We start from the raw sequence: 27,069 nt of genomic DNA on the forward strand, positions 1-27,069 counted from the left end.
TGTTCCTTTGACCAAAGAGTACTCAGGCTAATCAGATTTTCATTTCTTTTTTTTTATTTCTCGTTTAATCTTAAATTGACTGGAACTGTTCAGAGAGACCATTTACTGTAAATCTGTGATGTCATGTTTGGCTTGACCCCATCTATTGACTGCAGACATATAGTTAATGCTATGGTATAATTGCTTTCGGTCGTATAGTAAATGCACAGATGTGGAAAAAGTGAGTGTCTGTGGTTTGAAGAAATCTGAAACCATGCAGATTTGCAGCATATTTGACATAACATGGAATGTGTGAGAAGGAGACAATGAGATTAGCAGGGTCATTTAATGACAGTAATATGTAAAGTGCAGTGCAGACAAACCTATGGGTGTCCTATGTTAAACTGAGAATGCTTTCTTTGATTCAAATGTACTCCAGTCCAACACAAAGTCTCGACAACCAAGGCTGATTGGTACAGCATTAAGGCACGTTTGCTTTGTAGATTGCATTTTTGAGTTTGAGGAGCTCAGGATGATTATTCTTTCATTTTTGCTAAGATTGCATCTATAATTTGTTGGGATAAATGTACGCCTATCATTTTTGTAGATAAGGCTATGGAGAGATGTTGACGTCCAGTGAGGGACCACCACTGAGAATTCCATCTCCCCTCAATTTAATTATGAAGCCTTTTTACTGTACCCACCCCAGACCTGAGCATGAATTAATAATGGTATGACATTTTAAAGATGAGATATAATGACCCATGTGTATAATTGTATGCTTGATACAGTGTGGGTGTGCAAATTCTTGTGTGGGTGTGCAGGAAATGAGCAGAATATGTTGTGTGGCACTATTAGCCTACTATTAAAGACAAAAGTGTGTGTGTGTGTGTTTCTGTGTGTGTGTCTGTGTTTTTTTAATTTATGGCGAGTCAGTCTAGGCAAATATGTCAAGATTATGGATGATATCATAAACATATGGTAAGTCAGAACCATGGACAGCTCCCCACTCAATCATCTCTCCAAGTGCCTCTTGAACAATATCACTGCCCTGCTGGTTAACGTCAAATGTCCGAAAATCGTTTCTGGGAGGAATAACTCGTCAATAACGTCACAAACGACCGAGGACAATTAAATTAGTCTAAAACACTCCAATAACCTAGAGAAATGTGTGGCTACAGAGCGCCATCCTTTTGGCATGTGGCCAACCTGACGCCTTTTCGCGTCGAGCGTAATGACGCAGGCATAGCAACCGGCATGGCGACGAAGAAGCTTTCTAATCTTGTTGAGGGAGTCAGCAACAGCTTAGGGATTTGTTAGCGAGGGATACAATATTGAATTCCATAACCTTGCACTGGGTTATAGAAGCACTACCATTGATGTATCTGAAGAAGTAAGAGGAGCATGGGATACACTCAGTGTATTATGGATGCAAAAAGAGGTAGGCAGCAAGCCAGAGTTAGCTAGTTGCTACTAGCTAGCTAGCATGCTGCTTCTGCTTCAAATAGCTTGTTGTTTACTTGCCAGCCGAGTAGCATTAGCTAGCTTTTACTGACGTTACCCTTCGTTTCATTTTCAGTGAATGCATCACCTGTGCCAGTGCACAATCTATCTGGACCACCCAGAGGACAGATGGTTCTAAAAAGCAGTCGTAAGTAGCTAACATGCATAACTAAATACATTAGCTAGGAATGGAAAATGAGCCAAGTTAGCTAGCTAGCTAGCTAGCTAGCTACCTAGCACTGTATTATTGTAAGCCAATTATTGTAAACCACTGTATTATTGTAAGCCAATTCATAAATAATTGAGCTGCAGCTCAACTTCATAGTGAAAAAGTGTATTCTCTCAATAAAACATGATGTTTGTTTTCAGCTTTCTGCCATAGGTCGTCAAGCAGGCTGACCCAATATATTATTCAAGACCATATGGTGTCCCATTACAAAAAGGTGTACTCTGCGAAAGGTAAGGGATATGGCAGGTGAAGTAAGAGAGCTAGCATATTGCAATCGTTGTCGCTGTAGACATGATTTGTCCAGTCCGATATGAATACTTAGCTCTCGATGAATTGTTACTGTAGAAGATCACGTGAACTAATTACTGCAAGTGATAAACATCGATCGATATCATGATGTTCTCCTCCTATTTTCTTCTAGCTGCCGTTGATGCATCAGCACCCAAAAGCTTGTTACACAGTGTGAAATGTAAGTGGTAAACATGACAGCAGAAATATGGCAGAAATATGATAACCCAAAATACGGCCTTTTTTATTTTCTGTTATGGAATGATTTTTGTCTCAATGTGATGTTTTGAATTGGCAGACAATGACCAGTTACGGCGAGAGCAGTTGAGGAAGGAGGCGTCCAGGTCTGAGAGACGTCCCCAGTCGGCACGCTCTCATTCACAGAGGAGCAGCAGAGCCAACACCAGAGCCTCCTGCTCACCAGTGAACACCCAGGTAAGAAGACACTGCAGATTGTATGTCGTATTTTAGTTACTAACTAAAGTTTTAGTTTTAGTTACTAACTTACTAACCTCTTGTTCAATTCTTAAAGCAGACACTGACACTGTCATCCCGGTGTGAAATGTCAATGGCGGTAGGATAGATTCTTAAGACAATTGCATCGATTTTTAATGATTTGTCTCATATTATTGTGTAATAAATGCACGTGAGCTGGAGGACGTCGTCCAAGGTGGGGGACAGCATCAAGGAGGCAGCCATATTTAGATGCTTTTATATATATATCAATCACCATATTACATGAAGATTTAATATATTCGAAAGAAAACTGCATCGATTTGTCTCTCTTGCTTTTCAGAGCAGAGCATCTGCATTAGCTGATGAAAGTGCCTACTTCTGCCTGGGAAGCTCCATGATCTCCTCCCCAAGACTCAACACCTCCTTTCATGCCAAGCAGATTGTTTATCCATCCCGTACTGCTGCTGAGTCTGGGAGCCCCTCACACCCCCTGTGCTCCACGTCAGAGTTCAGCTACAGGAGCCCAGACTACCGGAGGCAGCACTCAGCTCGCTCTTGCGTCACCTCAGGTGGTGCCACCCAGAGTAGCTACAAGGCCTTCCAGGACCCTATCCAGAAGACCTACAGTGGCGACCTGCTCCAGAAACATGCCCACCACTTCACCCAGGACAAGCCCTTCACTCCCAGGACGCTGAAATCCGATGGCAAGTCCTACCTGTCTCAGTATCGCTACTACACCCCCCCCCGGAGGAAACCAACACAGGAGAGGACTAGCCCCAGACTCACACGGCAGGAGACATGTCACAGAAGGTAATGTGTGCAGCACAGTCATTGACAGCTCAGGTTTTTTTTTTTAGGGCATAGACATTGACAGGAAGGATGAGAGAGGAGGGATGACATGCAAGACGTGTCGAGGGTCAGAATCGAACCAGGAACCTTGCGATTATGTGGTATGCGCATTAGTGTGCTCAGGTTTTATGTTTTTCTGTCTGTGTGTGTGTGTTTGAGAGAGATGTACTGTGTGTGTGTGTGTGTGTGTGTGTGTGTGTGTTAGAGAGAAATAGAGAGTTAAGAAATAGAAAAGGAGAGTGATACCATTACCATGGAAACATAGGCCTTTCAAATGATTATGCGTTTCACCTTTGAAGAGATGGTAATTAGCTGAGCTTGATTAACATGTGTATGCACACAGCAGGTGTCCCAGTACCCTGAATCCTGTCTCTTTCTCCTGCAGCACACGAACCAAGGAATGCTCATCGGCTGAATCAGAAGATCCACCTCAGGCAAGTTGAATTTAAACCCCTTAGGTTCTTCAGATAAAGTTCTGCAGTATAGTGTTTTACAGTATTCTTAACAGGGAAAAAAAAACTTGTTGTTATAGAAGTTGGTGAATTCTCTCTGGTTTAATGGAGAGAGTGGGAGAACAAAGTGGCAGAGAGAAAGTGAAAAGAAAAATGGTTCAATAACAACAATCACACATGAGAGACAACGCAAGACAAGCAAAGTTGGAGAATCGTTTAAGCAGACCTTTGACAGGTGTAGGAGTGAGTGAGAATAGAAAAATAGAATAAGATTGATCTTGTCGCAATGTCAAGGTCTTGCCATAAGGTAATAATAATGGAAGGGAAGGGAAGATTGACGAAGGCCGCATCGCTCATAGTGACAGCATCGTTTGGCTCGCTCTAGCGAGGAGCAGCGTCCAATAAGATACTCTTTCAAATTGGGAGAGCAGAATTATGTGTGCTGCAAGGTCAATGTTATTAAAGTGACTGGTGCCGTGTAAACAACTCTGTCAAAATGAGCAAAGCCCCCAAACATGTACACCAGGAGTTCCCAAACTTTTTCGTCTCATCATCCCCAAATTGACATCAATCATTTCCTGTGACCCCCAACAACTTGATTACAGGCTGTGCCAACACATATTAATGATGTCCAAGTGTATTCTAATCACCTTAATGATGCTCTAATGGGTTGGATATGAACCCCAAAACACTGCGATATAGCCTACAGGTGCAATACACAGACAATGTTTGTCGTCATACGAAATAAAAATGGTCGTGCCTTATTTATCAAATCATAGAGGTTTGCTTGGTATTTTCTCAGGGGACCCCAATTTGAACTCATGTTTGGGAACTGCTGAAGTACACAAATAAGTCCAAAACAAATGCCCCCCCCCCCCCCCCCCCCAAACATTTATTATTATAACAACCTATGTTGTTCTACAGGGATTTGGTATTGAGTGGTCAGACGATGAGTCCCACACACTCAATCACTCATCTTTTGGACGACACAGCAAGGGAAACAAGACCAGAGACAGTGATCTCCTTCACTCCTCGTACAGGTACTGTTTAGAAGGGTTTCAGACTGTACCGCGTGTGCTGTATTACCAATGATTAAACTAGACTGTTTGTAAATGATGTATTGCCGGTATATGGGTGTCTTCCAGGGTTTCACCGGAAGGTATGAAGTCCCCTCTCATGAGGAGGGTCTCTGCAGAGTAAGTAGCTTTTTTTTAAAATGTTTTCACGCATGTCGCTTTGACAGGTTCGATAAATACAACTGGGGATGCTCATGGGTGAAATAGGGTGCTAAATGTGATCAATTAAGGACTCCTCCTCCAGCTCTAGTATCTCCTCACACGACTCACTTAGTTTCTATGCAAAGTGACCGTTCTTTCCATTTCTCAACAGGGAGGACGAATTAATGTACCTTGAATTTATTGCTGATGTAACAGATGAGATCTTGTCAAGGGGACTATACTCTGACAGGTACGTCACTTTTATATGAACTGTTTTCTCAGGACATGATGAGAGGCTGTGTAGCCACTGGGCCGTACCTCATCTGGCATTAATGCTTTCCTGTAAATCACACAGGTAATAGCCTCAATGATATTCATAATAATACTGCCTCATGAATCCCTTGATGGGCCTTTAAACGGCAAACCAGTGGTGTGATAATATTGCTTCACTGCTTTATGTCAGTGTGAATGAATGTGTTGCTCTTACTGACACTGTGAGGTGTTCATATTGATTTCTCCCTCCCTGAAAGGATCTTAGAGCGGGTATTTGAACGTCACATTGACAAGAATATACATCGTCTGGACATGGTGAGCATGTGGAATCTTTTACATAGGCGTCTACACTGGCGACATTGATAATGCAAATGCTACATAACGCGTTGATATTCAATATTTTCTTTCAAAATAGCAATGATGCAACATTTGCTGAGCAAACCAAGCCATTATTTTGGTGAACAATATGTTATTTTTAATGATGTATCTATGTGTCATTAAGATCGAGATGTCAGAAAGTCAAGACGTTTATAGTGTTAGTAATGCAGTCTTATGTTTTTGTTTTTTAAGGACAAAATGCGCCACCTTCTGGAGGTTCTACGTTATGACTTGCAAAGTCCAGCCAGTACGCCCATCTGTACTGCAAAGCCGGAGAAGAGTGACGGGGAGACCAGTGACCTGCTTCATAGACACCTGCAGAGTCTGGACCCTGGGATGCCATCAGAAACCAAAGAGGACAATGACCTTTTCGCCTACGCATCATTTAACAAGGGTCGTGAGGAGCTCGAAAATATTGTTCCCTTATCAGTCTCCACACCCTTATATGGTAGTCCTCCCGAGAGGATTGCATCACCTGTTGAAGAAGGTACAGAGGATTTGGAAGGGCACAATCATATAAGGGGCAATGGATCGCCTCCTGGTGAAAATACAAATCTGACCATCACCAATGAGGAAGACCAGGAAGAACTCAATCAACAGCTGGTTGACAATCATGATGGACTATCAAGAGAGGTTGAGGATCTGGAGAGAAATCTAGAGTCTTTGTTTGTGTCTGATACACCTGACTCCCCCCTAGGGATCACTGAGCACGTCAATAATACAGTTGTCTCTCTTAGCGATGATGAGTTCTGACTTTTTATTCTGTATGTAGAGATGAGCTGCCGCCTTTTATGAATGGGTTTTGTATTCAAAAGAGTATATTGTTACAATTTTAGCATTTTGAAATTGAGGTTTTGTATCTCCTTTTCTAAATGGAAGCTGACATGTATTTTTCTATATTTTTTGAAATACCCATTAGTTCCAAGGTGGGTTGTGTTCTGGGCACTGTTTCGCCATGGAGATTGTTAACCAATAGGCATCTTTGCCCTATATTATTGTCAGGGAATGGTGAAAAAGACTGACAAGACCAGAGATGAATGTTACTGTATTTATCAGTGTTTTGCTCACTGTGTAGCCAATTAGTGTATGATATGAGGTAGCATCAGTGAGCGTCTGTTCATTGTAGGAATAGTTTACACACTCAGGACACTTAGAAAAGGCTTTATGCAGATATTCAAATAAATACTGTACTGTAGTTCTTTCTTCTTGCCAGTGTTGGCTAAAGTGAAATTTAATCAATGCACTGTGCTCTTTGACATGTAGCCAACTAGTGACTGTGTGACAACCACGTGTTTTTAATGTTTACAATAAAACGATTTGTTACGAGCCGCCCCCACATTCTTTATGTACAGTACACAAATAAATGATCAACTTTTTACTTTCAATCTGCAACAGGCAGCACATGGTTAGAATATAACAGCAATTTAGCGTGACATAGAATAGTTATATAGATATTTCAACAATGAAGAAATATGAGGCACACAACGAACTGACAGACAAAGAGATGTGTGTGTCAGTGAACGGTACTACAGCACTAAAGCGCACAGACCTCAGCGAGGGGAGGCAGCTGTCCCATTCCTGGCATTTTCCCTGCCTAGCATTCCAGCTGTCTGATGTCATGGCTTCAATCTCCGCGATGTATCACGCCGCTGATGAGGAACTACGAATCGTTTCCGAAGGGATTTATACAATAAAGCCCAGTGTGAACTTGAAGAAAGTGTTCAATATGATTTTGATGATGTATTGTATTTAGTTTTAGCTATCTTTAGACGATTAAACAAGTTGGGCTCCAAGAGTAGAATGTAGATCCGCGGATGTAGATGATTACACACTTGTTGCTCTTTCGGTAAGTTTTTCGGCAGGAAGTGAAGCACGTTAGCTGTGTTGGATCTCGGGTTTAGACATGCAGTTTCCAACATAGAAATAAACTTTTTAATTTATTTTAGATTATCATACATTATGATTGATGGCAGCTATGGATGTACACCAATCACAAGTGGAATAATTTGCGTTTGACAAGTGTCAACAAGGTAACTTTGCCGATGTTAGCGATCTAGCTATTGCAGGGATTTGTTATTATGGTGATGCTGTGTGGAGCCAACGTAGACTAGTTTGCCAGCGACTCATACTAGCTTGCATGCTAATTTGCTAGCAATCTATCTTGCCATGTTCTCAATAAGGAGCTGGCTGATGCTGTTTTGGAAGTTGATGTTTCTCAACCATGCTATGTGTAAATGTGAATGCCTACTGATGTTTATATAGCTAACTACCCGTTAGCGTTAGCCAGCATAACTAGGTTACTTCAATCAAGCTAGCTTGTTGGCTATTTAGTTTAGCCAGCTAACTTTTGGCTGTGTCTGACAAGACACATATCCACTATCGATGGCTGGCTGGTGCTCATCAGCCAACTCAAAAATAGTCTTTAGATTAGCTCGCTAGAACACTATGATATTAACATGTAGCCGCTGTCAACTGTGACTGGTTTGAAAGCCGAGCTGTCAACAACAGACAATGCTGACTGAAGTCTGTGATTCCATTGTCGTAAAGTGTAATTAGTGTAGCTAGCACTTCTACTGTTACAGCCAGCGAATTTGTTGATTCACATTCACACTTGAGTGACACTCACAGCTCATTCCAAAATCACTAGTGTGGTGATTTGCAATGCACCAACGTTAAGGGGATTAACGTTAGTAATCTGTGTGGTTGGCATTGGTGGTTGCCATCTGTTTTTAGGATGCACTGAGGTAGCAAGCACCACCTGATTTTTCAACTTTATTTGCTTCATATGCATCAATGTTATTGGGCAATGCCATTGATGATGATGATGAGGCACATCAACCATATTAATATATTGATAATTTATTAATAACATTTTACACCACTGTCTCTGTTCAGGGCATTAACAACATCAACTAGCATCAGAGCCAGTAGCACAATAGGCATGTACATGGTTTTGATGGGAAAGACAATATTATGTATTTACAAATGTTTGTCAGAATTACCCTAATAGAAAATATCACTTGTAACTTTTGGATCTAATGTAAAAACTGAATATAGTTTTGAAAAACATTTTTTTTCCTCTTGGCAGGGATACATGCATCTGACAAGTGAATGGCCTCATATTGACTCTCACTTTGATGGACAACGTTTGAAGAGACTACAGGACAAAGACCTCTGGACTAAGGAAGAACAGCCCGCAACGGGATTTTGAAACATGCCCTTGCCTTTCGGCTTAAAACTAAAAAGAACTCGAAGGTATACAGTCTCAAGCAAAAGCTGTCTAGTCACCCGCATTCAGCTGCTCGATGGTGAATTTGTCGAGTTTACGCTTTCTGTGGAGAGCACCGGACAGGAATGCTTGGAGGCAGTTGCTCAGAGACTGGAGTTACGAGAGGTATGTATGATTGTGCAGAAACACAACAACACTGATTGTCATCCCTCCATGTGTTGTGCGTGGGATTGACCATTTCCTAATGGGAAGCAATGTGTTTGTGAGTGTGATCATGTGCCTTTTAAGTTCTAGGTTCTCTGCTGTGATGGATCATTTCTAATGGGAAGCCATTCTGACTCATCTCTTATTATAGCCAATCAAATGTTCTCATCTTCATCAACATACCGGAATGAGTGATGACAGAGAGAGTCTGTTATTGCAGGCATGTCATTGTTATGCCCTAGAATGTATTCATTCACTATTGTCATGCTTATCTCACAGCAAGTCTGCATTGTCCTGAGAATGTGCGAAGTACTAGTTTCAGCCAAAGACATACCACCCGTATGCTTAGTCATGTTTAGTCACAGTGCCGACACAATGTGACTAAACATCAGCCATGAATTGGAGAGGATGAGCGGACCCACTCGTGCTGTGGTTCAGTCATTGAGATCTAGCCTATAATAGGAATTCAGTACATAGAATTCTGTTGAATGCAAAAGTGGTATTTTGAAGAGAAAAAAAGAAGAAGCTTATAGGTGCTGATCCATAAAGGAGTCAGGCAATGATTCCCTAGTACGGGAGCAGAGGACAGAGACAGACTAGGGCACCAATAAAACAACATGGGTGCAGGAAAGTGTGACAATGCTACAGGCTGTCCTTAAATAGGAATTCATCCATGACCTGTAGCTTGTAGACAAGTACAATTTGGTGAATTTCTGTACACACCTATATTGACCTAGCCTAGCTGTTTTTTCCCTCAGTGATTCTCTAGAACAGGGTCGTTCATTGTTGAAAGGTCATGCAGTTTCCCCAACAGACATTGGTGATTGCGTGAACCTTGTTTAAACTTTTGCAATGGAGAATAGTTTAAATACCAATGGTGTCTGATATGCAACAGGCCCATCTGTCAACAAAACCAACCTCATGAATAGCATACTGTTACCATCTGGAGTTTGTTCGTCAAAGAATGTGAACAAATGTATAAATGGTGCAATAAAACAATGCATGTAGTCAAAAAAATGAACTAGAATTCCATCTCTAAAACTTGGCTACCTGACATAGAATCACTCACTTGCTCCTCCAGCGCCTTGTGTCGGCTAATGCACGAGTCTCTACACAGACTTCACCCACTGGGTTAGTAATGGCATATCTGTGGGCGGCTAGACCAATCAAACCAAAACATTCCCTTCCCATAAACAACACATGACAGGCCTCCTCTCTAGCCACTGTTCATTGTGTGAATAATGCACGCTGCTGAACTCATGCGGAGTCACAATACTGAACAGGGAGTGGCAGCATGTAGCTCTCCTGGGCTTGTTTGCATGGTTCAAGATTCACTTCAAGGGTTCAAGGGCCAGAAGAAGATTTTTTAAAATAATTTTAAAATATCTTTATATTGCCGAAAGGTTAACTATGTAGTCTAGAGTGTTTGAATGGGATGCTTAATTGATCGAAGGCATTCTAGGCATATTTTTGTTTATTAACCACAATGTGATTGGCATTAGGGTTTTGAGGGATAATTAGCTCACAATCCCAATCATTCTCCAGAAGACTCGGCTCCTTTGGTTTCCTGTGTGTCACAACTACTGCTAACGCTGTCTCTCTCTCTCTCTCTCTCTATCTCTCTCGCGTGCTCTCTCTCTCTCTCGCTCTCTCTCCATCCATCCTCACAGATAACATTCTTCAGCCTGTGGTACTTCAACAAGCAGAACCAGCAAAGATGGATCGACCTGGAGAAGCCCCTGAAGAAGCAGCTGGACAAGTATGGCCTGGAACCCACCGTCTACTTTGGAGTGGTCTTCTACGTGCCCTGTGTCTCCCAGCTCCAGCAGGAGATCACCAGGTGAGCTACGGTCAACATAGCCAAACCATAGCAGCCCCGGGTCCAAAAGTATTTGAAATACAGAGTACCAGATATGCAGGGTTTGCACTTTGGTTCCATTGTGCCAGGCAAACTCAATCAAGCACTGCTAAGTATTTTAAATGCTATTTGAACCCATGTCTGGGCAATGGCTCATTCAGGTTCTCATCTTATAGGTAAAGGTTGGCCCCTTCCTTCTTCCTACCATTGTTCACTCCAATTGCTTTGCTACCTCAGTAACTCCTACTGAGTTGTATCACATACTGAGCTTCTCAACCTACTACCACTGGTTATATTCTCCGTGTGATGGTTACCCATCGCAGTGTACATGAGCTAGCCTTGAGCAGGGATGTCAAAACTAGTTGTCTTGTCGTTTGTTTATCATTGTCATTTGTATTCTATCCACACTTAAATAACCTCCTTTTTCCCCCTTGACAGATATCAGTATTACCTACAGTTGAAAAAGGATGTTCTGGAGGGCCATATCCCTTGCTCCATAGAACAGGCCATCCGTTTGGCAGGCTTGGCGGTGCAAGGTAATGTTTACACTGGGTTTTAAAGTCAGAAAGGGAAATAAAACTAGACGAAGTGAGATGAAGATCACCAGCTGTTCAGACTGTGGCGACAGGTCCGGCCGTAGACGGCCACTGTATGTGTTTTGGCTCCGCAGCGCACCGCTGCCATGGCCCGTTGTAATAAATTCCAGACCTCATGCTTTTATTGATCCTTAAACTGTTGACTGTCCACCAATGGAGGAGGAGTAACGTCTTTAGTGTGTGGGTCTCAAGGATCAGTTATCATGCCATGACTCATATTCATCATGTCATTTCAAATCACAGAGAGAGAAAAAAAAGTCGAAGTTTCAACTGAAATATTTGCAGTTGGAATGTTAGAGAACACGTTATTGTTCATGTATTTTTCCATCGTAAGTCAGTTTTTATTTTAAAAGTGTCTCTTGTTATAACTTTGTCTGTAACCTGGTCATGCACTTATTGTGGGTTTATAGACGTTTTCACGAGTCTTTTTAATGTGGAGCACTTAACAAGCGGAATCAAGCCCAAACCAACCTATAAACCCCAGCCCTGGGCAGGGCGTAGTATGGTGTAAAAAAACCCTCGCGTGCGTCTCCTCAGCATGACATTTCCTCCTCCAACTTCTGCCCAGCCAGAAGAATCTCAAACACTGCTGGCAAAGTTATATCAGGCAGTGCAAGTTACTGGCCTGGGTGTTAACATAGCACTGACTCTGAGAACACTTACTGTTGCAACCTGGTCATAACAAACTGACCCCCACAAGCAGAGCCCTGGGCAAAATACTGTATAACGCCACGGTTGTTCTGAAAGCTCTGAGAACTTGAAAAGTGTTAATTCATTGTCTTGTAAGATAAAAGAGCCATGTTAAGTTTGCTTTAGGTTGCTTTTGGACAGATAGTGTTGGACATGGTCTATTTTTACCTAACTGCTAAGGTTGGGGCTGTGGCCGGGGGCTGTAGCTTTTAGCATGGCTGATGCCTGGGATAGCCAACATAGCTGTGAACATTGCTAGCGGGCAGACTGAAATTGCTGAGCGTCGGACGGCCGACACGATTTCAGATGTTGAAGCAATCCCCTGGCCTGCCATAACAAACGGGTCCCCTGCTTTTCTAAAATTAGCCTGCCTTGTCATCATATAATGCAGCCAGGCCTCCAAAAAAGCATCACGCCATTCTAGAAATCCCTGCACGCCTCAGCCTGCCTCGCACTCAATTCACAAATAGACCCATTACGGGATTTGACCTATTTTGAGAAAATGGGATGGAAATGTGGTTTAATTTAGGTTGGGTTGCTTGTATTTATTGTTAGTGAAAATATAACTGTATTCCTCTTTGTTCATCTGGTGTGGAAAATGTATAATTCATGTTTTCTTTTGAAAATGTATTTCAGCTGACTTTGGAGACTTCAATCGATACGATTCGCAGGAGTTTCTCCAGAAGTTTGTGCTGTTTCCAATTGTAAGCCGTCTTTGCTTTATGCTTTATGACCTCACGGCAGAAAAGTCTCAAAGTTCTCATTTAAAATAAAAGGTAATATATTCATGAAGATGTACAATGTGAACCTGGTTTCCCTGTCTCTCTCCCCCTGCAGGGCTGGATCCAGGATGAGAGAGTGCTGGAGGAGGCCACTCAGAAAGTGGCTCTCCTCTACCAGAACTACAGGTGAGAAGTCTTCAAAGCCCCGCTGTCCTGGTGTCCATCTGTGAGGAAGACATGCCTTTCATCCCCCACCAAACAAACCCCAACAACCTCACATCTCCCAGCCCTGACGCAGTGTAGTTAATTCAGTCCAGGTTTGATCGTGTTGGCCTGCGATTCTCTCATCTGGTCCCAGTTAGGAGTCCATATATAAGCCCATCTGGCCATGGGTCCTCATCTGTGATTTACACCCAGGCAGATGAAAAGCCCAGCAAGCGCTGGGCCTGGCACCAAGGACCCCCCACCCCCACCCCTCAACCCACACTCCCCCTTCAGTCCAAGGACAGCTGTTTTTCATCCTCCCAATCTGCAGGTTTTCACCCTCCCGCTCTGCTCATCTTCCCATCCCTCCATATGGGCTAGCTGGCCGACTGGCTGTCTGGATGGAAAGAGCTATTAAAGCACATAACTTCCCCAGGAATAGTTCTCATACCTTGGCCCAGAGTTAAAGGCAGGGAGGTGTCAGGTTCAGGTGGGAGAGGTGAGAGGTGAAGAGTTTACATACCTGTCTCACAGTCTTGGGTGTTATGATAAGGTTTCATGGCTGTGTCGAATGAGGTGCAGTGAGACAGATGAACTGGTGATGAAGGTGATAAGGGATAGCAGCTGATGATGATGATGGTGGTGGTTGTTGAGCAAGATAGAGACTCTTCCACTTCAATGTGATGAAGGGTGTGATGATGTCATCCTGATCCGGCATGTGAGTAAAGTATGTGGGTGTGGACGTGTTGGTTTATAGGGGTGTGTATTGTTTGTCTTTGGTATTGATGTGTGTGTGTGTGTGTGTGTGTGTGTGTGTGTGTGTGTGTGTGTGTTTTGCTCTCTCAGGGGCTTGCCTGCTCCAGAGGCGGAGATGGCGTACATGCAGGAGGTGGAGAAGATGGAGGGATATGGCCAGGAGAGCTACCAAGCCAAGGTGAGCACAACCCGCCACCATCTCCTCCTCTGAACCCAAGAGACCGTGCACAGTCAGCTAACCTTCACATGCTAGGCCTATGCCCCTGTCCTTAACGTTGGCCAACCATCCATTCCCGTATGGGCCACCCATACTCTACTATATATGTACACGTGTTCCAGGGGAGGGGAGCCTCCACCAGCCTCCCCTGATGTGTTCACTGAGTTTCTCTGGGTAGAAGTGTCTGCCAAACGTCCATATCCTCTGGCCTTCTCCACAGGACAGCCAGGGTACAGACATTCACCTGGGAGCCTGTCTGGACGGCATCTTTGTCAAGCACAAAAACGGCAGGCCACCCCTCGTATTTAGGTAAGGCTGGAAATAACTGGAGTTTTTATGTTTCATTTTGACAGTGACGCCACAGGGCTGCAATGTGATCTGCGTCTAAATGTGAACTCGCTGAATTGAAAGCCTGTCTGGTATTTCTTCGCTCGAAGCAGTCATTGTATTAGACCAAATGACTCGGTCGGCATATTTTGTGACGGGCTTATTATCGCATCTATTTGTATAGAAAGCAGTTTAAAAATTTAAAATCTCCCATTTTACCTCACATCATTGCTTTTATGGCGGCCTCGTGGCGATCAGACACGCTCTCGGAGTTCGCTACCGTTGAAAGTCCCTTGGTTAGGGAGCAGCTCACACAGACGTGCTCTAGTTTTCATTGATTAGTTTGTGCATGTTGTTGTTTTGTAATCATGTTTGTAATGTAAATAGGGCAGACCCGCAAAAGAGACCTCGCTCTCGGTGCGTCTGCCAGGAGAAATAAAGGTTCAATAAAAAAAAATATATATATTGAGTTTGGTAGAATCCAAAGTTATTCTTAGGTAGTCTCCTACTTTCTGGGATCAGCTGGAATCTTACCTAATGGCTCAACCTACAATGTATGATGAGGAAGTCTCGTTTTGCAAGCAGCGTACTGGAAGATAAGCTCTCCCTCATGTACAGTACAACACAGTACAGTATGTCTTTGTGTGTGTGACATTTGTGCGATTGGTTCTCAGTCTTAACAGCCACCGATGGACAGTGTTCGTGTCAGACACGTCTCTTACAGAGCTGTCCACATATGGTTTGAATCTGACTATACGATTCTCCTCCACAGACTGCAGTGTAGAACAGTTAGAACCGCTGTAAAGGATTTGGTTCAGTTCTAAATGTGACCGCCACCGCCTGTGTTTTAATTGGCTGTGTAGGTGGAATGAAATTAACAACATGACTCACAACAAGTCCTTCTTCGCCTTGGAGTTGGCCAACAAGGAGGAGAGCGTTCAGTTCCAGACAGTAAGTCTCCCGAGCCACAACCACACACCCCCTTACCCACTGACAAGCAGGAACACACACACACACACACACACACACACACACACACACACACACGCGCGCGCGCGCAGGAACACACACACTCACTCACTCACTCACTCACTCACTCACTCACTCTCTCTCTCTCTCTCACTCTCACACTCACTCTCCTTCTATACACTTTAAATAGGAGAACTCTACAGTTCGTCTTTAGCTTGTCATTCCAGCAATGCACCTCTGTATTGGTCTGTGTTTTTCCATCTTGACATGCTGTGTACTGTGATGTAGGTCTATGGGGTTGCTCAGCCGGTAAAGCCACAAACAGGTTGTATTTGAGTGGAGAATGAGTCGGGGTGAATGAGTAAACACCACCAGTGTATTGGATGTCTCATGTCTTGCATGTCTTCTTTTCCCACTACAGGAAGACATGGAAACCTCAAAATATGTGTGCCGGATGTGTCTGGCCCGGCACAAGTTTTATAAGATTAACAAGAGCAGCCTGTAAGTGTGTCTCTCTTTACGCGTCTAGCCAATTTCCTGTGTGTGTGTGTGTGTGTGTGTGTGTGTGTGTGTGTGTGTGTGTGTGTGTGTGTGTGTGTGTGTGTGTGTCTTTCATTGTTTGTTTGTGTGTGTGTGTGTGTGTGGGCGTGGCCTCACTCCTGTCCCCTTCTCCTCTCCTGTCTCCAGAGAGGAGTATGACCCCCCGCCTTCTGAGGGCTCCCAGAAGTCCATTCTCACTCTTTCCTTTCCTCGCTTTTCAATGCTCTCTCGTCCCTCTCTGCCTTCTAACAAGGGGTGAGCAACGCTGGCCGCGCCACGGCCACCGCCTACAGTTACAGTTCGCCTCCCAGTCCCCGTGCCAACACCCTCCCCCTGACAACCAACCACAGCCCTACAAAGGCCCTCCACATCTAAATGAAGCTCTGGTTTAGGCATCCCATACCCGCCAGCCTGGCCTCTCTCCTCTGAATTGATGCTGTTTAGATGAGGAAATAAACTCAACAAACTCTGTAAAAAAAAAAAGGAAAATTCAGTTCAGTTTTCTGTGGAGTAAATCCTGCATCATACCTTTATCTGTGTGTGGGGAGGGAAGGGGTTCACTGTTATGAATGGAGGTTTGCAGGCCTGCAGTCTCTCTGGGGTGATAACCAGTGGGGAACATTGAGATGGACAAACACAGCTTTTATCTGACACGAAACACGACCCTGATTTGTAGTCATTAGCCTCCGTCCCTGTAACTTTTGGATGTGAAATTGTGAATTACGTTGTGAATGAGTGATTGTTACATAACCGATACGATTTATCCGGAACTTTGCGCTCTTTTAAAAAGGCACTTCCTCGTAAACTTTTCCACTTGAAAGAAATCCTTTGATCTGTGGTAATCGATTGGTTCACTTTCATTTCCCTTTTCCCAGCCAAACCCAGCCCACAGCTGTGAACCCAGTGAGAAGAAGGTCTTCCACAAGGATGTCTCTGGTACGCTCCCAGCCCCACACACACACACACACTAAACACACACACACACACACACACACACACACTAAACACACACACACACACACACACACACACTAAACACACACACACACTAAACACACACGAAACACACACTAAACACAGTACAGACGCACACACACACACACACACACACACACACACACGCTCTGCCCGCTAAACTATGGCATGTGAAACGCAGCACATGACAAGACGTCAGCGGCCCTAGCCAGAGCCTGAGTACACAGTCAGATCTGTGTGCGATGCCCTGCTGTGGGACAGTGATGGGATCATGTGTGCTCTGACTGAATCCCTCTCTTGTTTCATGTTGTTCCACAGCCGAAGCCCCAGGGCTACATGATGCCTCCGCCCCAAATGCACTACAATGGACACTTCACTGAGCCCTACACATCCTCCCAAGGTAGCCTACGGGGTTCCACTTCAAACTCACTCGAACGATGACGCCGTAATCACGAATTCACGGAACATTGTACACAATACACCACATACGGCCCACCCACCGTATGAACGACCCGCGACTGAATAGTACTAATCCACAATGTATGTCCTTCTGTCTATTTTTTTTTTTTTATTATTATTATTTTTTTTTTTTGGTCTCTCAGACAACCTGTACATGAACAGCCAGAACGGCTACTACTACCACTCCCAGACCAGCCTGGACCGCTCCCCGCTGGAGTACAGCGGCGGCGGGCGCCTCCGCAACGGCAGCGTGTACAGCGCCCACAGCACCAGCTCCCTCACCAACCCCCAGCACTACATGCAGCCCTCGCCCATGTCCTCCAACCCCTCCATCACGGGGAGCGACATCACGCGGCCCGACTACGTCCCCTCGCACCGCCACAGCGCCCTCATCCCGCCCTCCTACCGCGCCACGCCCGACTACGAGACGGTGATGAGGCAGAAGAACCGGGGCGGAGGAGGAGGGGGTGGAGGAGGAGGGGGAGGAGGAGGAGGAGGAGGAGGAGGAGGGGGGATGGTTCTGGCCCAGGAGCACCGGCAGAGTCACTCCATGAGGAACCTGAACATCGGGAACTCGTACGCCTACAGCAGACCCGACCCTCTGGTCTACAGCCAGCCGGAGATCAGAGGGGAGCACGGCGGAGGCGGCGGGGCCGCCCACCACCACCACTACCCCTTCCACCTCAGCTCCAGCTTCCACAGCCCCTCTCCCTACCACCCCTACCCCACGGAGAGGAGGCCCGTGGTGGGGGCGGTGAGCGTCCCAGAGCTCACCAACGTCCAGCTGCAGCAGGCGCAGGAGTACCCGGCCGCCAACATCATGAGGACCCAGGTGTACCGCCCGCCTCCCCCCTACCCGTACGGTGGTGCCCACCCGCGACCCGCCAACAGCACGCCGGACCTGTCCCGCCACCTGTACGTGAGCAGCAGTAACCCAGACCTGATCATCACGCGGAGGGTCCACCACTCGGTCCAGACCTTCCAGGAGGACAGCCTCCCCGTAGCCCACTCCCTGCAGGAGGTGTCGGAGCCCCTGCTGCTTGCCGGACCCCCCCACCGACACCCCCACCACGCACAGAAACGCAACTCCATAGAGATCGCCGGCCTGGCCTATAGTCTGGAGGGCATGAGGGTGAAGGAGAGGACCGTGTCTGCGTCGGCTGCTGATACCCCCCCGCCAACCCAGCGTGGTCCGTCCTCGGGCTCCCAGCTCAACGTGTTCCTGGAGCGTACCAAGTCAGAGGACGGGGGGGAGGGGAAGGAGGACGTGCGCTACGGCCATAAGAAGTCCCTGTCGGACGCCACCATGCTGGTGCACAGCAGCGGGGAGGAGGAGGAGTTTGAGGACGACAGCGGTCGCCACACGCCACAGTCCCATGATGCACTAGTGGGCGTCCCTGACCAGCACCAGATGGCCTCTCTGGGCCAGCACACTCCTACAGAGCCCCCGCCCGCCTACCCCATAGGCTCTTCCCTCGACCCCGCCCTGTCCGCTCCCCCGGCCTATCAGTCACACCCGCTGATCCAAGAGGCGGAGCCGCTGTATCTGCTGTCAGACGGACGGCCCCCCAGGATGATGCCCTCAGTCTCCGAGGGCGATTTGAGTGGGCAGTCCAAACAGAAGACCAAGAAGAGGCCTGTGTCTGACGTTCCTGCTGGGAAGAAGCCTGTGGAAGGCCTGCCTCCTCATGTGAGTCCATACACACACACACCCACACACACCCACACACCACACACACACACCCACCCACGCACCACACACACCACCATAGCATCTCATTTGCCCATTTAGCATTTATGCAATAACATTTGTATACACACACAAGCACATTTGTCTCAACTGTGAATCAACTATAAGTGAATCAACAAGTGAATCAGCTATTCATGACAATCATCATCAGTAAAACCTTTGATGAGAAGAAGGGCCACTGGCAGTCACAGCGCTAGAGAAAGGATGGAAACAAGTTGTTAGGTTTAAAAAACAAAAACAAAAAAACCTTAACATTACATGTTACACAATAATTTATGTTCGAACAACTGCTCAAATTCAGCATGAGAACTTTATCATGTCACCGAAAATGAAACACTTTGGACAATTGTTACTTGATGTTGATTTATCGGAGGTAGATAAAGGCTTATCTGACAGCGATTCGGAATCACCTCTTCCTCATAGCTGACATCTGATACGATTCTCCGAAATCACGTTGAGGTTCCAGTGTCAACACTGGAAGACCATGAAATGTGTCGTCCGCTTTCCAGCCAATAACACGCTCTCTCTGTAGCCCAGGTGACTAAACCTGCCCATTGGTATGCACAGTAGGGTCTTCCTCCCGATGACATCACACAGTCATTCCTAATCCCTCTAACCCACATAAATGCACAGAGGCATCATGGGTAGTTTCAGGGGCGGGGTGTGGGTGACGTAAACAGGTTCATCGTGACACCTTGCACACACCTGCCAGAGAAGGAATGTAGCAGGGCGACCTTGCGAGCAGGATTGGTCACATTCCTCTGGGAAACAAAAATACCCTGTGCTGTCCCTCACTGACACACACACACACACTCACTCACTCACTCACTCTGTTTGCCTGCCCCAACCTTACACACACACTCTCTCTCTCTCTCTCTCCCCCTGGCCTCTGACTGTGTGTGTGTCATCGTTGTTGTTGTTGTTGTCGTCGTCCCCCCCCTCACCCAGCAGGGCATGAAGAAGCGGGAGCTGAAGAAGATGGGTCCTCTGAAGGTCGCGGCCCTCAACGGCCTGACTCTGTCCAGGCTGCCGCTGCACGACGAGGGCAAGGACGAGCCTGAGAAGGCCTCCAACGATGAGAGGGTAGGACGCCCGTCCAGTCTACTAGCCTGTCTCTCTCTCTCTCTCTCTCTCTCTCTCTCTCTCTGTGTCTCTGTGTCTCTGTCTCTGTCTGTCTCTCTCTCTCTCTCTCTTTCTCTCTCCCTCTCTCTCTTTCTCGCTCTCTCTCATTTTCTCTCTACTCTAATTCTTTTGTTTTGGTTTGCAAGCAGAGAGAGGGGTTTTTGTAACCTATTCTGACAAACCCTGATGTGGGATAGTTTGTTTAGGGAGAGTTTGTGCTTTGGGGATGGGCGTTTCTTGTGTGTTGGATTGATGATATTCTGGTGATTTGTTATTGTACAGTTTAGGATAACGACATGAATTCTCGGTGCAACAGAGACATGTCTATCGAATAGCATAGAAGAGACGTTCTTGTGATGTTGTTGAACGCGTATGGTACAGACAAGCTTGTAAAGAGAGCACAGGGTGCATTTAACATCCCTTGTTAGGTAAGGCTTTGTTATGAGATTGCGTAAGACAGGAAGAAATGTGTTGATATTGTTGACTTTAAAACATAGACCAGGTAACTCAGTGTTAATCTTCCTGACATGTAGCTGACTTGGTTTAAACTATGTGTGCCTATGGAAGCTACCTGTGAAATCAGAACTAATTTGATCTCCTCAGGAACATTTTGTAATTCTCTCTCTCTCTCTCTCTCTCTCTCTCTCTCTCTTTCTCTCTCTCTCTCAGTGTAAGGTGCTGGAGCAGCGTATGGAGCAGGGCATGGTGTTTACGGAGTACGAGCAGGTTCCTAAGAGACGCCCGACGGGCGACTGCTCCATCGCCCAGATGCCAGAGAGCGGAGAGAGGAACCGCTTCCAGGACGTTCTGCCGTATGACGACACGCGGGTGGAACTGGTGCCCACCAAGGAGAACAACACGGGCTACATCAACGCCTCACACATCAGGGTAACACACACACACACACACACACACACACACACACACACACACGCACGCGCACGCTTGCATACATACACTCGCTTGAATACATGTGTTCACACCAGTGGAGGCTGGTGGAGCTAGAAATCAGAGGACATGCTCATTGTAATGCATGCAATGGAATGAGGAACTGTATCAATTCCTGTCCTATGATTTTTACATCCCCACACACACACACACACACACACAGTAATGCCTCACACATCAGGGTAACACACAGATGTATATCAATGCCTCTCACAGCACAGTAACGCACACACATACGCACACACATACATACATACATGTATGTTAACGCCTTGCACATTGCTCAGACAGGTGTACATACACACATCAATGGCCTTGCTCCAGTGGATGAACACTGGTATGTAGCAGATTCCGTGCTTTAGAAGTCAAAGCTCTGTACTGTCCTTGTCTCCTTGATCTCCTCTCCTCCCCATGGGCTGTGTGTGGTCATGACGGGCATGCATACCTGCTGGGGCTGCAGATAGACAACACAGATAATGGGCCTGTTCCAGGTCGATTACAGTCCATTACAATGCGGCCGCCTGACAGATCTGGATAAGGGCTGAACATGTCAGCTCACCGCATCGTACAGCAATCTGAGATCCAATTGTGCAGTCGGTAACGTGGCGCACCTGAAACAGAAGCGATGTCAGTATGGTGGTGGTGGATAGGGTCATGTGGTTCCCCACTAATGATTGTGTGTGTGTATCTCTCCTCCGGGACGTTTCCTAGGTGACGGTGGGCGGAGACGAGTGGAGCTACATCGCCTCCCAGGGACCGCTCTCCAATACCTGTCAGGACTTCTGGCAGATGGTCTGGGAGCAGGGCGTGGCCATCATCGCCATGGTTACCGCCGAAGAGGTGTGTGTGTGTGTGTGTGTGTGTGTCAGTTATTACATGACATCAGTCTTAAGAGTAAATGCATAATGCCCTGTGAGCAATAAGCATGACCCTATGACCTCACTGTAGCAGCTGTCTCTGAATGTGTGTTTATCATAGTCAAGGTATGGAGGACTGGGAGGAATGCATTTGTGAATAGACCTTCAAAACCCTGTCTCTCTGCCTTTGTCTAACCTTTGCCCTTTGACCCCCCAACAGGAGGGAGGTCGGGAGAAGAGCTTCCGCTATTGGCCCCGGCTGGGCTCGCGCCACAACACGGTGACGTACGGGCGCTTTAAGATCACCACGCGCTTCCGTACAGACTCGGGCTGCTACGCCACCACCGGCCTGAAGATCAAACACCTCCTGACGGGCCAGGAGAGGACCGTGTGGCACCTGCAGTACATCAACTGGCCCGACCACGGCTGCCCCGAGGACTTCACGGGTTTCCTCTGTGAGTACACACACTACACACACACACTCTCTCTCTCTCGTCACTGAAGGACAACACTTTGTCAATTTCACACACACACACACACACACACACACACGTTTTTGTTGCTTCAATAAAATAGACAGCATTTACAGTAATGTCTTTAGTTGACCTGAAAGTAAGTGGAACCTGTAGCCCCTCCACAAGATCTAGCGCTGTAGAGGTCTTGTTCTAGAACCTGTAGACCTGGAACTGTAGAGGTCCTGTTCTAGAATCTGTAGATCCCAACATAGTCTGGGATTTGTGTTAACAAAGCTCTGTGGCTGTTGAATGATCTTGTAGAACATGGCTATCGATACTTTTTGTTATCCGTGACATTCGTTTGACACCTGAAACCAATCTCCTGTCATGCCTGTTCTTCTGCAGCGTACCTGGAGGAGATCCAGTCGGTCAGGAGACACACCAACAGCACCAGTGACCCAAAGAACACCAACCTGCCAGTGCTGGTCCACTGTAGCGCTGGGGTGGGCCGCACCGGAGTGGTTATCCTGTCTGAGATCATGATCGCCTGTCTGGAACACAACGAGGTAACTCTCTCTATACTCTCTACACCAGGGGAGGCTGCTGGAGGTAGAAATCGGAGGACGGGCTTATTGTAATGCATGGAACGGAATGAGGAATGGTATCAAACACACATTTTATTTGAGGGTGCTGGCTGCATTGGATACTGTTTGATCAGCGGGCTATGATGAAAGATTAAAGCCTATTTGTACCCTGTTTTCTCCCACTCCCCCTCTCCCCCAGATGCTGGACGTCCCTACCGTGTTGAACATGCTGAGGCACCAGCGTATGATGATGGTGCAGACCATCTCCCAGTACTCCTTCATCTACAAAGTTCTCATCCAGTTCCTACGCAACTCCAGGCTTATCTGAGCACATTTGATGCTCGCATCGGACAGGCAGCCATTCGGAGGAACAGAGAACCCAGTTTCCTCAAGGCTCATGAAAAGCGTCAATGCGCTGCGGCAACTGTGGCTTCTGGATCCAAAATGGCGGTGCTGGCCGGTCTATGGGGGCCCTTTTTCATAGTATTAACAGAGACAAGACTGATGGGACATGGATGTACAAAGAGGAAGCAGCATTGCCACCTGAGGGGAGGAACACACAACTTCTGTACCTTCTTCTCTTAACAGTATTATTCAGAGATTTCACTGTGGGTTCTTACACTACTCCATTACTACACGTGAAACCCAGCACTTTTACAGTACCCGGCTGTACATAGCGAACCATGGTTAAGCTACAGTTAAATCTATATCTGATCATTGTATATCAATATGAATTGCAGATCTATTTTTATCATTGATTGTGTTTTTTTTTTGTGTTTTTTTTTTTAAGATGAGTGTTTCTGGGTGAGCTGTGATGATGGTGATGGTGATGGTGGTGATCTTGATTATGAAGGAAATTACTGTGTTTTGGTTTGGAGTTCTTGAAGGAAGTTAAGAAGTTATGTTGTGTTGCTGGACTGTAGCAAAAGGCAGCGATAGATGAAGGCAGAAACATCCAAGTGAAATTGACCCACTTGATACTGTAAACTCCACTATAGGTAGCAGAAACATGGGCTCGTAACTAAAGAGCCACTTTAATATATATTGTGTATAAGGTGGAAGCTCCATCTTTGATAGCACTTTATAGTAACTTTCATTGATAAGCCATTGTAAATGTAGAATTATTTCAAGCTTATAAATGAACGTTATTATACAGCGTTCCCCCATGTTTTATTGCAGAGTTGAATGAATTGTTAGAGACCGGACTCCCGCGCTAGTCACATAGATCATCAGATGTCCACCAAAGAATCTTTACTGTCCAAGTACATCTGGTATCTGTTAAAACGGGCAGGCGGAAATATCTAACAGTGCTGTTAATAAAGATTTTTTAATAGGAGAAACATACACTGAGGTTGTGTGACTTTCTGCAGAATCACTCTGAACATTAGGCTTTTTTTATTTTTTATTTGGATTGGTGCCCTCATTAAACAGCCCCCTCAGCATGTTTCAATTGTTGTTATGGTTACCGAAAATGCAATACACCGATTTTTTTTCATCCAGATGTTTGTCCCATACAGTCCAAGGTGTCTCACACATACTGTGCCTTGACTACATTCCATGGCGTTATGCCAGCTGGTGTGTGTGCCTTAATGCTTGGTGGACACTAGGAGAGAACAGGTCATGGTGTCAATGGACAGAGTTCAGAGGTCATTGGAAAGGAGAGGATATTGAGATGACTTTTTTTGTGGTTGTAGTCACGGTGATGTGATGGGGAAACAGGATGTTACAGTACAAACTGAGGACAACAAAGTTCAGTATTGTTCAACTTTGACCTCAAGTTTAGGAAACAAGGTCAGACAGGTTTGGTTGATAGTGGATGGTGGTTTTGTAAGCGTTAGCCATTAGCCATTTGGCAGTGCTCTCTTGTAAGATGATGGAAAATGCTGCTGATTTCTGCAAACTAATCGAACACAAAATGGTGTGTTAAAAATGAGTGCCGTAACTATTGATAAGCATATACACAATTCCTTGCAGCGAGCTTTCTTTATATCAAGATACATTGCCTAAATATATTTGCAAGTATAAATATGAATTGAAAACGCTCTGTATGTATGTTTGTATATGATTATGAAGGAAACGATATTGAAGGAATTTGTGTTGTGAATGACAATCTTTGGAAATGCCGTGTTGTTGTTTTTCTTTGAGTTTGTGTCATTTTTTGTTTCTAATGTCATAACCTGACGTTGTGATCTGTAAGTGTTACACTAATCAAATGCATTAGAGAACCATCTGAACAGCAGTGTGTGGCCTTGGAGTTCATTGAGGGCTGCATCCCAACATTATTACTAAGAGGGCTACGTCCCAATATTATCACTACAAGGGCTGCATCCTAATATTATCAAACGGCTTCCTCTCCTCCTATCCTTTCCTTCCTGAGCAGTCATTCTGTCGGGGCCTGATTTGGGACATTCATATCCAGTCCTTACACCCCCAGCACAGCAGTCAAGATAGAAAACAGAGGGAAAGGAAGCCATGACAGAGAGTTGGAACACAACCCCAAGAGGGCCTATTTGAAAGTGCTGCGCAGGATTTGATATCATCCCGACCGTGTCCACCTGTGTTTGGTGTGTTCAACTAAAGTACCACGCTCATTATGAGTGTGGAGAGGAATGTCTCCGGCCTGTATGACAGGGGGAGGGAGTGGCTGTGATAGGTCCACAGCAGCCCTGGCAGCATTCTCCTGGCCACTCTCCCTTGTTTTCACCCCAGTGAGACATTTAGGCAGGGCCCGCGATAGAGAGAGACACATCCTGTAGTTAAGAATGGACTGTCCTAGTCACCATAGGGGCGGCTCCTACATGAAGACCACAGTTAGACCCTTCCAACCTGACCATAGGTCACAGCAACGGTTCTCTTCACTGACCTGACAATACATGGATAGTCCATAACAATGATAGGGTTCATATTCATATCGTATGTTGTCTGTTGGGTATAGATTCCCTCATATCAGCCAAAAGAGACTGATCTCAACCAGTACAATTGGACTTAGAGTAGCCTATACGTCATCCTGTTAAAGCCTTGGTTTTGAATGCGAGTTGTATTTGTGTTGTTTGTTTAGGTGTAAGACTGTGTATGAAGTTTGACCATATTTATTAGATTGAACTGGAAGAAAATACATCATAAAAAATAACCCTGAAACTGAGTTGGGTGTTGGTTTGGCACAGATCAGAACTGGATTTGAAGGCCCTTGTACATGCTGCTTCGAGTTTTTGTGTTGATTTTTTTTTTTTTTAAGATGATTATATGATTGATTTGAGTTATTACAGTGTGAACAGAGTTACATAAGAGAAGTCTTTTGTGACTGAAGTGGTAAGGCTACAGGTGTGCCCTTCTCTCATTTGTAAGAATGTTGTGTTGTACTGGTCTCCTGCTGTACACATTGTAAAATCATCTTCAGCTTTAAAGCATAATGTTGTAACATGTAAAACGATGTATAAACTGTATCAAATGAACAAAAATGGTATTCCATTGTAAAGAACTGTATGTTGAGAATCTTTTCTTCTCAGATTAAATATTTGAAGTATGAGTACTGTGTGCACTCTGTCGATGTTGAGCTCTTTTGAACTTTGGCAATCTATCATGTTCCAAAGAAGATATTTCCTGCCACCTACTGGACATTTATGTAATTGCATGTACATCACAGCTCACATAAATTAGGTTTTCTACTGATACCAATGGCATGCGCCACACTTTAAGCATGACAAATCAACAGGAGCGTTCCTCTTTGGTGAAATAAATGTGTCTTTATTGAACATGTATCAGAAGGTCTTGGAATGGGTGGAGTGAGTGTGAGTGTGTGAGTGTGTGTGTGTGTTGTGTAAGGTGAAGGGGGGGGAGTTGTGTGTGTGTCTGTGTGGGGGGGGGGTTACGGTGGGTGGGAGTGAGGGGTGGGCTGATTGGGAGGATGGTGCAGGGGAGAAGTGAGGTGCATTTAGGGGGAAGGTGGGTGGGTGCCAATGTCTTTGGAGGGGTAGGTGGAGGGA

At 45.6% G+C, this 27,069-nt stretch overlaps 2 protein-coding genes across 3 annotated transcripts; both read left to right on the top strand.

The window, feature by feature from the left end:
• Nucleotides 1-1,266: 1,266 nt before the first annotated feature.
• On the top strand, nt 1,267-6,924 carry spata7 (spermatogenesis associated 7). 2 transcript variants are annotated; one of them, XM_083683213.1, is made up of 12 exons: nt 1,267-1,372; nt 1,559-1,630; nt 1,852-1,941; nt 2,133-2,180; nt 2,298-2,434; nt 2,796-3,265; nt 3,690-3,738; nt 4,681-4,796; nt 4,902-4,952; nt 5,146-5,223; nt 5,504-5,561; nt 5,817-6,924. In XM_083683213.1, coding segments are annotated over exons 1-12 (1,731 nt in total). In that variant the 5' UTR covers nt 1,267-1,371; the 3' UTR covers nt 6,378-6,924. The 2 variants fall into 2 exon arrangements, with proteins under 2 accessions (XP_083539339.1, XP_083539338.1); XM_083683212.1 differs by having other exon boundaries at nt 1,281-1,420.
• A 590-nt stretch (nt 6,925-7,514) lies between these two features.
• Nucleotides 7,515-26,612, top strand: ptpn21 (protein tyrosine phosphatase non-receptor type 21). Its single transcript, XM_083683208.1, has 19 exons — nt 7,515-7,654; nt 8,713-9,018; nt 10,728-10,897; nt 11,354-11,451; nt 12,838-12,905; nt 13,039-13,109; nt 13,974-14,061; nt 14,321-14,409; nt 15,291-15,378; nt 15,818-15,897; nt 16,812-16,872; nt 17,230-17,311; nt 17,514-19,060; nt 20,072-20,203; nt 20,912-21,130; nt 21,902-22,030; nt 22,268-22,502; nt 22,908-23,068; nt 23,286-26,612. Exons 2-19 carry the CDS (start codon nt 8,839-8,841, stop codon nt 23,412-23,414), a joined length of 3,627 nt encoding a protein of 1,208 aa, XP_083539334.1. The 5' UTR covers nt 7,515-7,654; nt 8,713-8,838; the 3' UTR covers nt 23,415-26,612.
• Nucleotides 26,613-27,069: the final 457 nt, after the last annotated feature.

Source organism: Argentina silus (genome assembly GCF_951799395.1).
Source record: "Argentina silus genome assembly, chromosome: 13".
Classification (NCBI taxonomy): Eukaryota; Metazoa; Chordata; class Actinopteri; order Argentiniformes; family Argentinidae; genus Argentina; species Argentina silus.

What these genes read in the sequence shown, in the direction of transcription:
- spata7 (XM_083683212.1), top strand. Translation starts at nt 1,384, where the DNA reads ATGGGATACACTCAGTGTATTATGGATGCAAAAAGAG. An exon ending in CTCCTTCACTCCTCGTACAG is followed by an intron (nt 4,797 to 4,901) that starts GTACTGTTTAGA and finishes GGTGTCTTCCAG; the next exon opens with GGTTTCACCGGAAGGTATGA. An exon ending in AGGGGACTATACTCTGACAG is followed by an intron (nt 5,224 to 5,503) that starts GTACGTCACTTT and finishes CCTCCCTGAAAG; the next exon opens with GATCTTAGAGCGGGTATTTG.
- ptpn21 (XM_083683208.1), top strand. Translation starts at nt 8,839, where the DNA reads ATGCCCTTGCCTTTCGGCTTAAAACTAAAAAGAACTCGAAGGTATACA. An exon ending in AGAGACTGGAGTTACGAGAG is followed by an intron (nt 9,019 to 10,727) that starts GTATGTATGATT and finishes CCATCCTCACAG; the next exon opens with ATAACATTCTTCAGCCTGTG. An exon ending in TCAACGCCTCACACATCAGG is followed by an intron (nt 21,131 to 21,901) that starts GTAACACACACA and finishes GACGTTTCCTAG; the next exon opens with GTGACGGTGGGCGGAGACGA.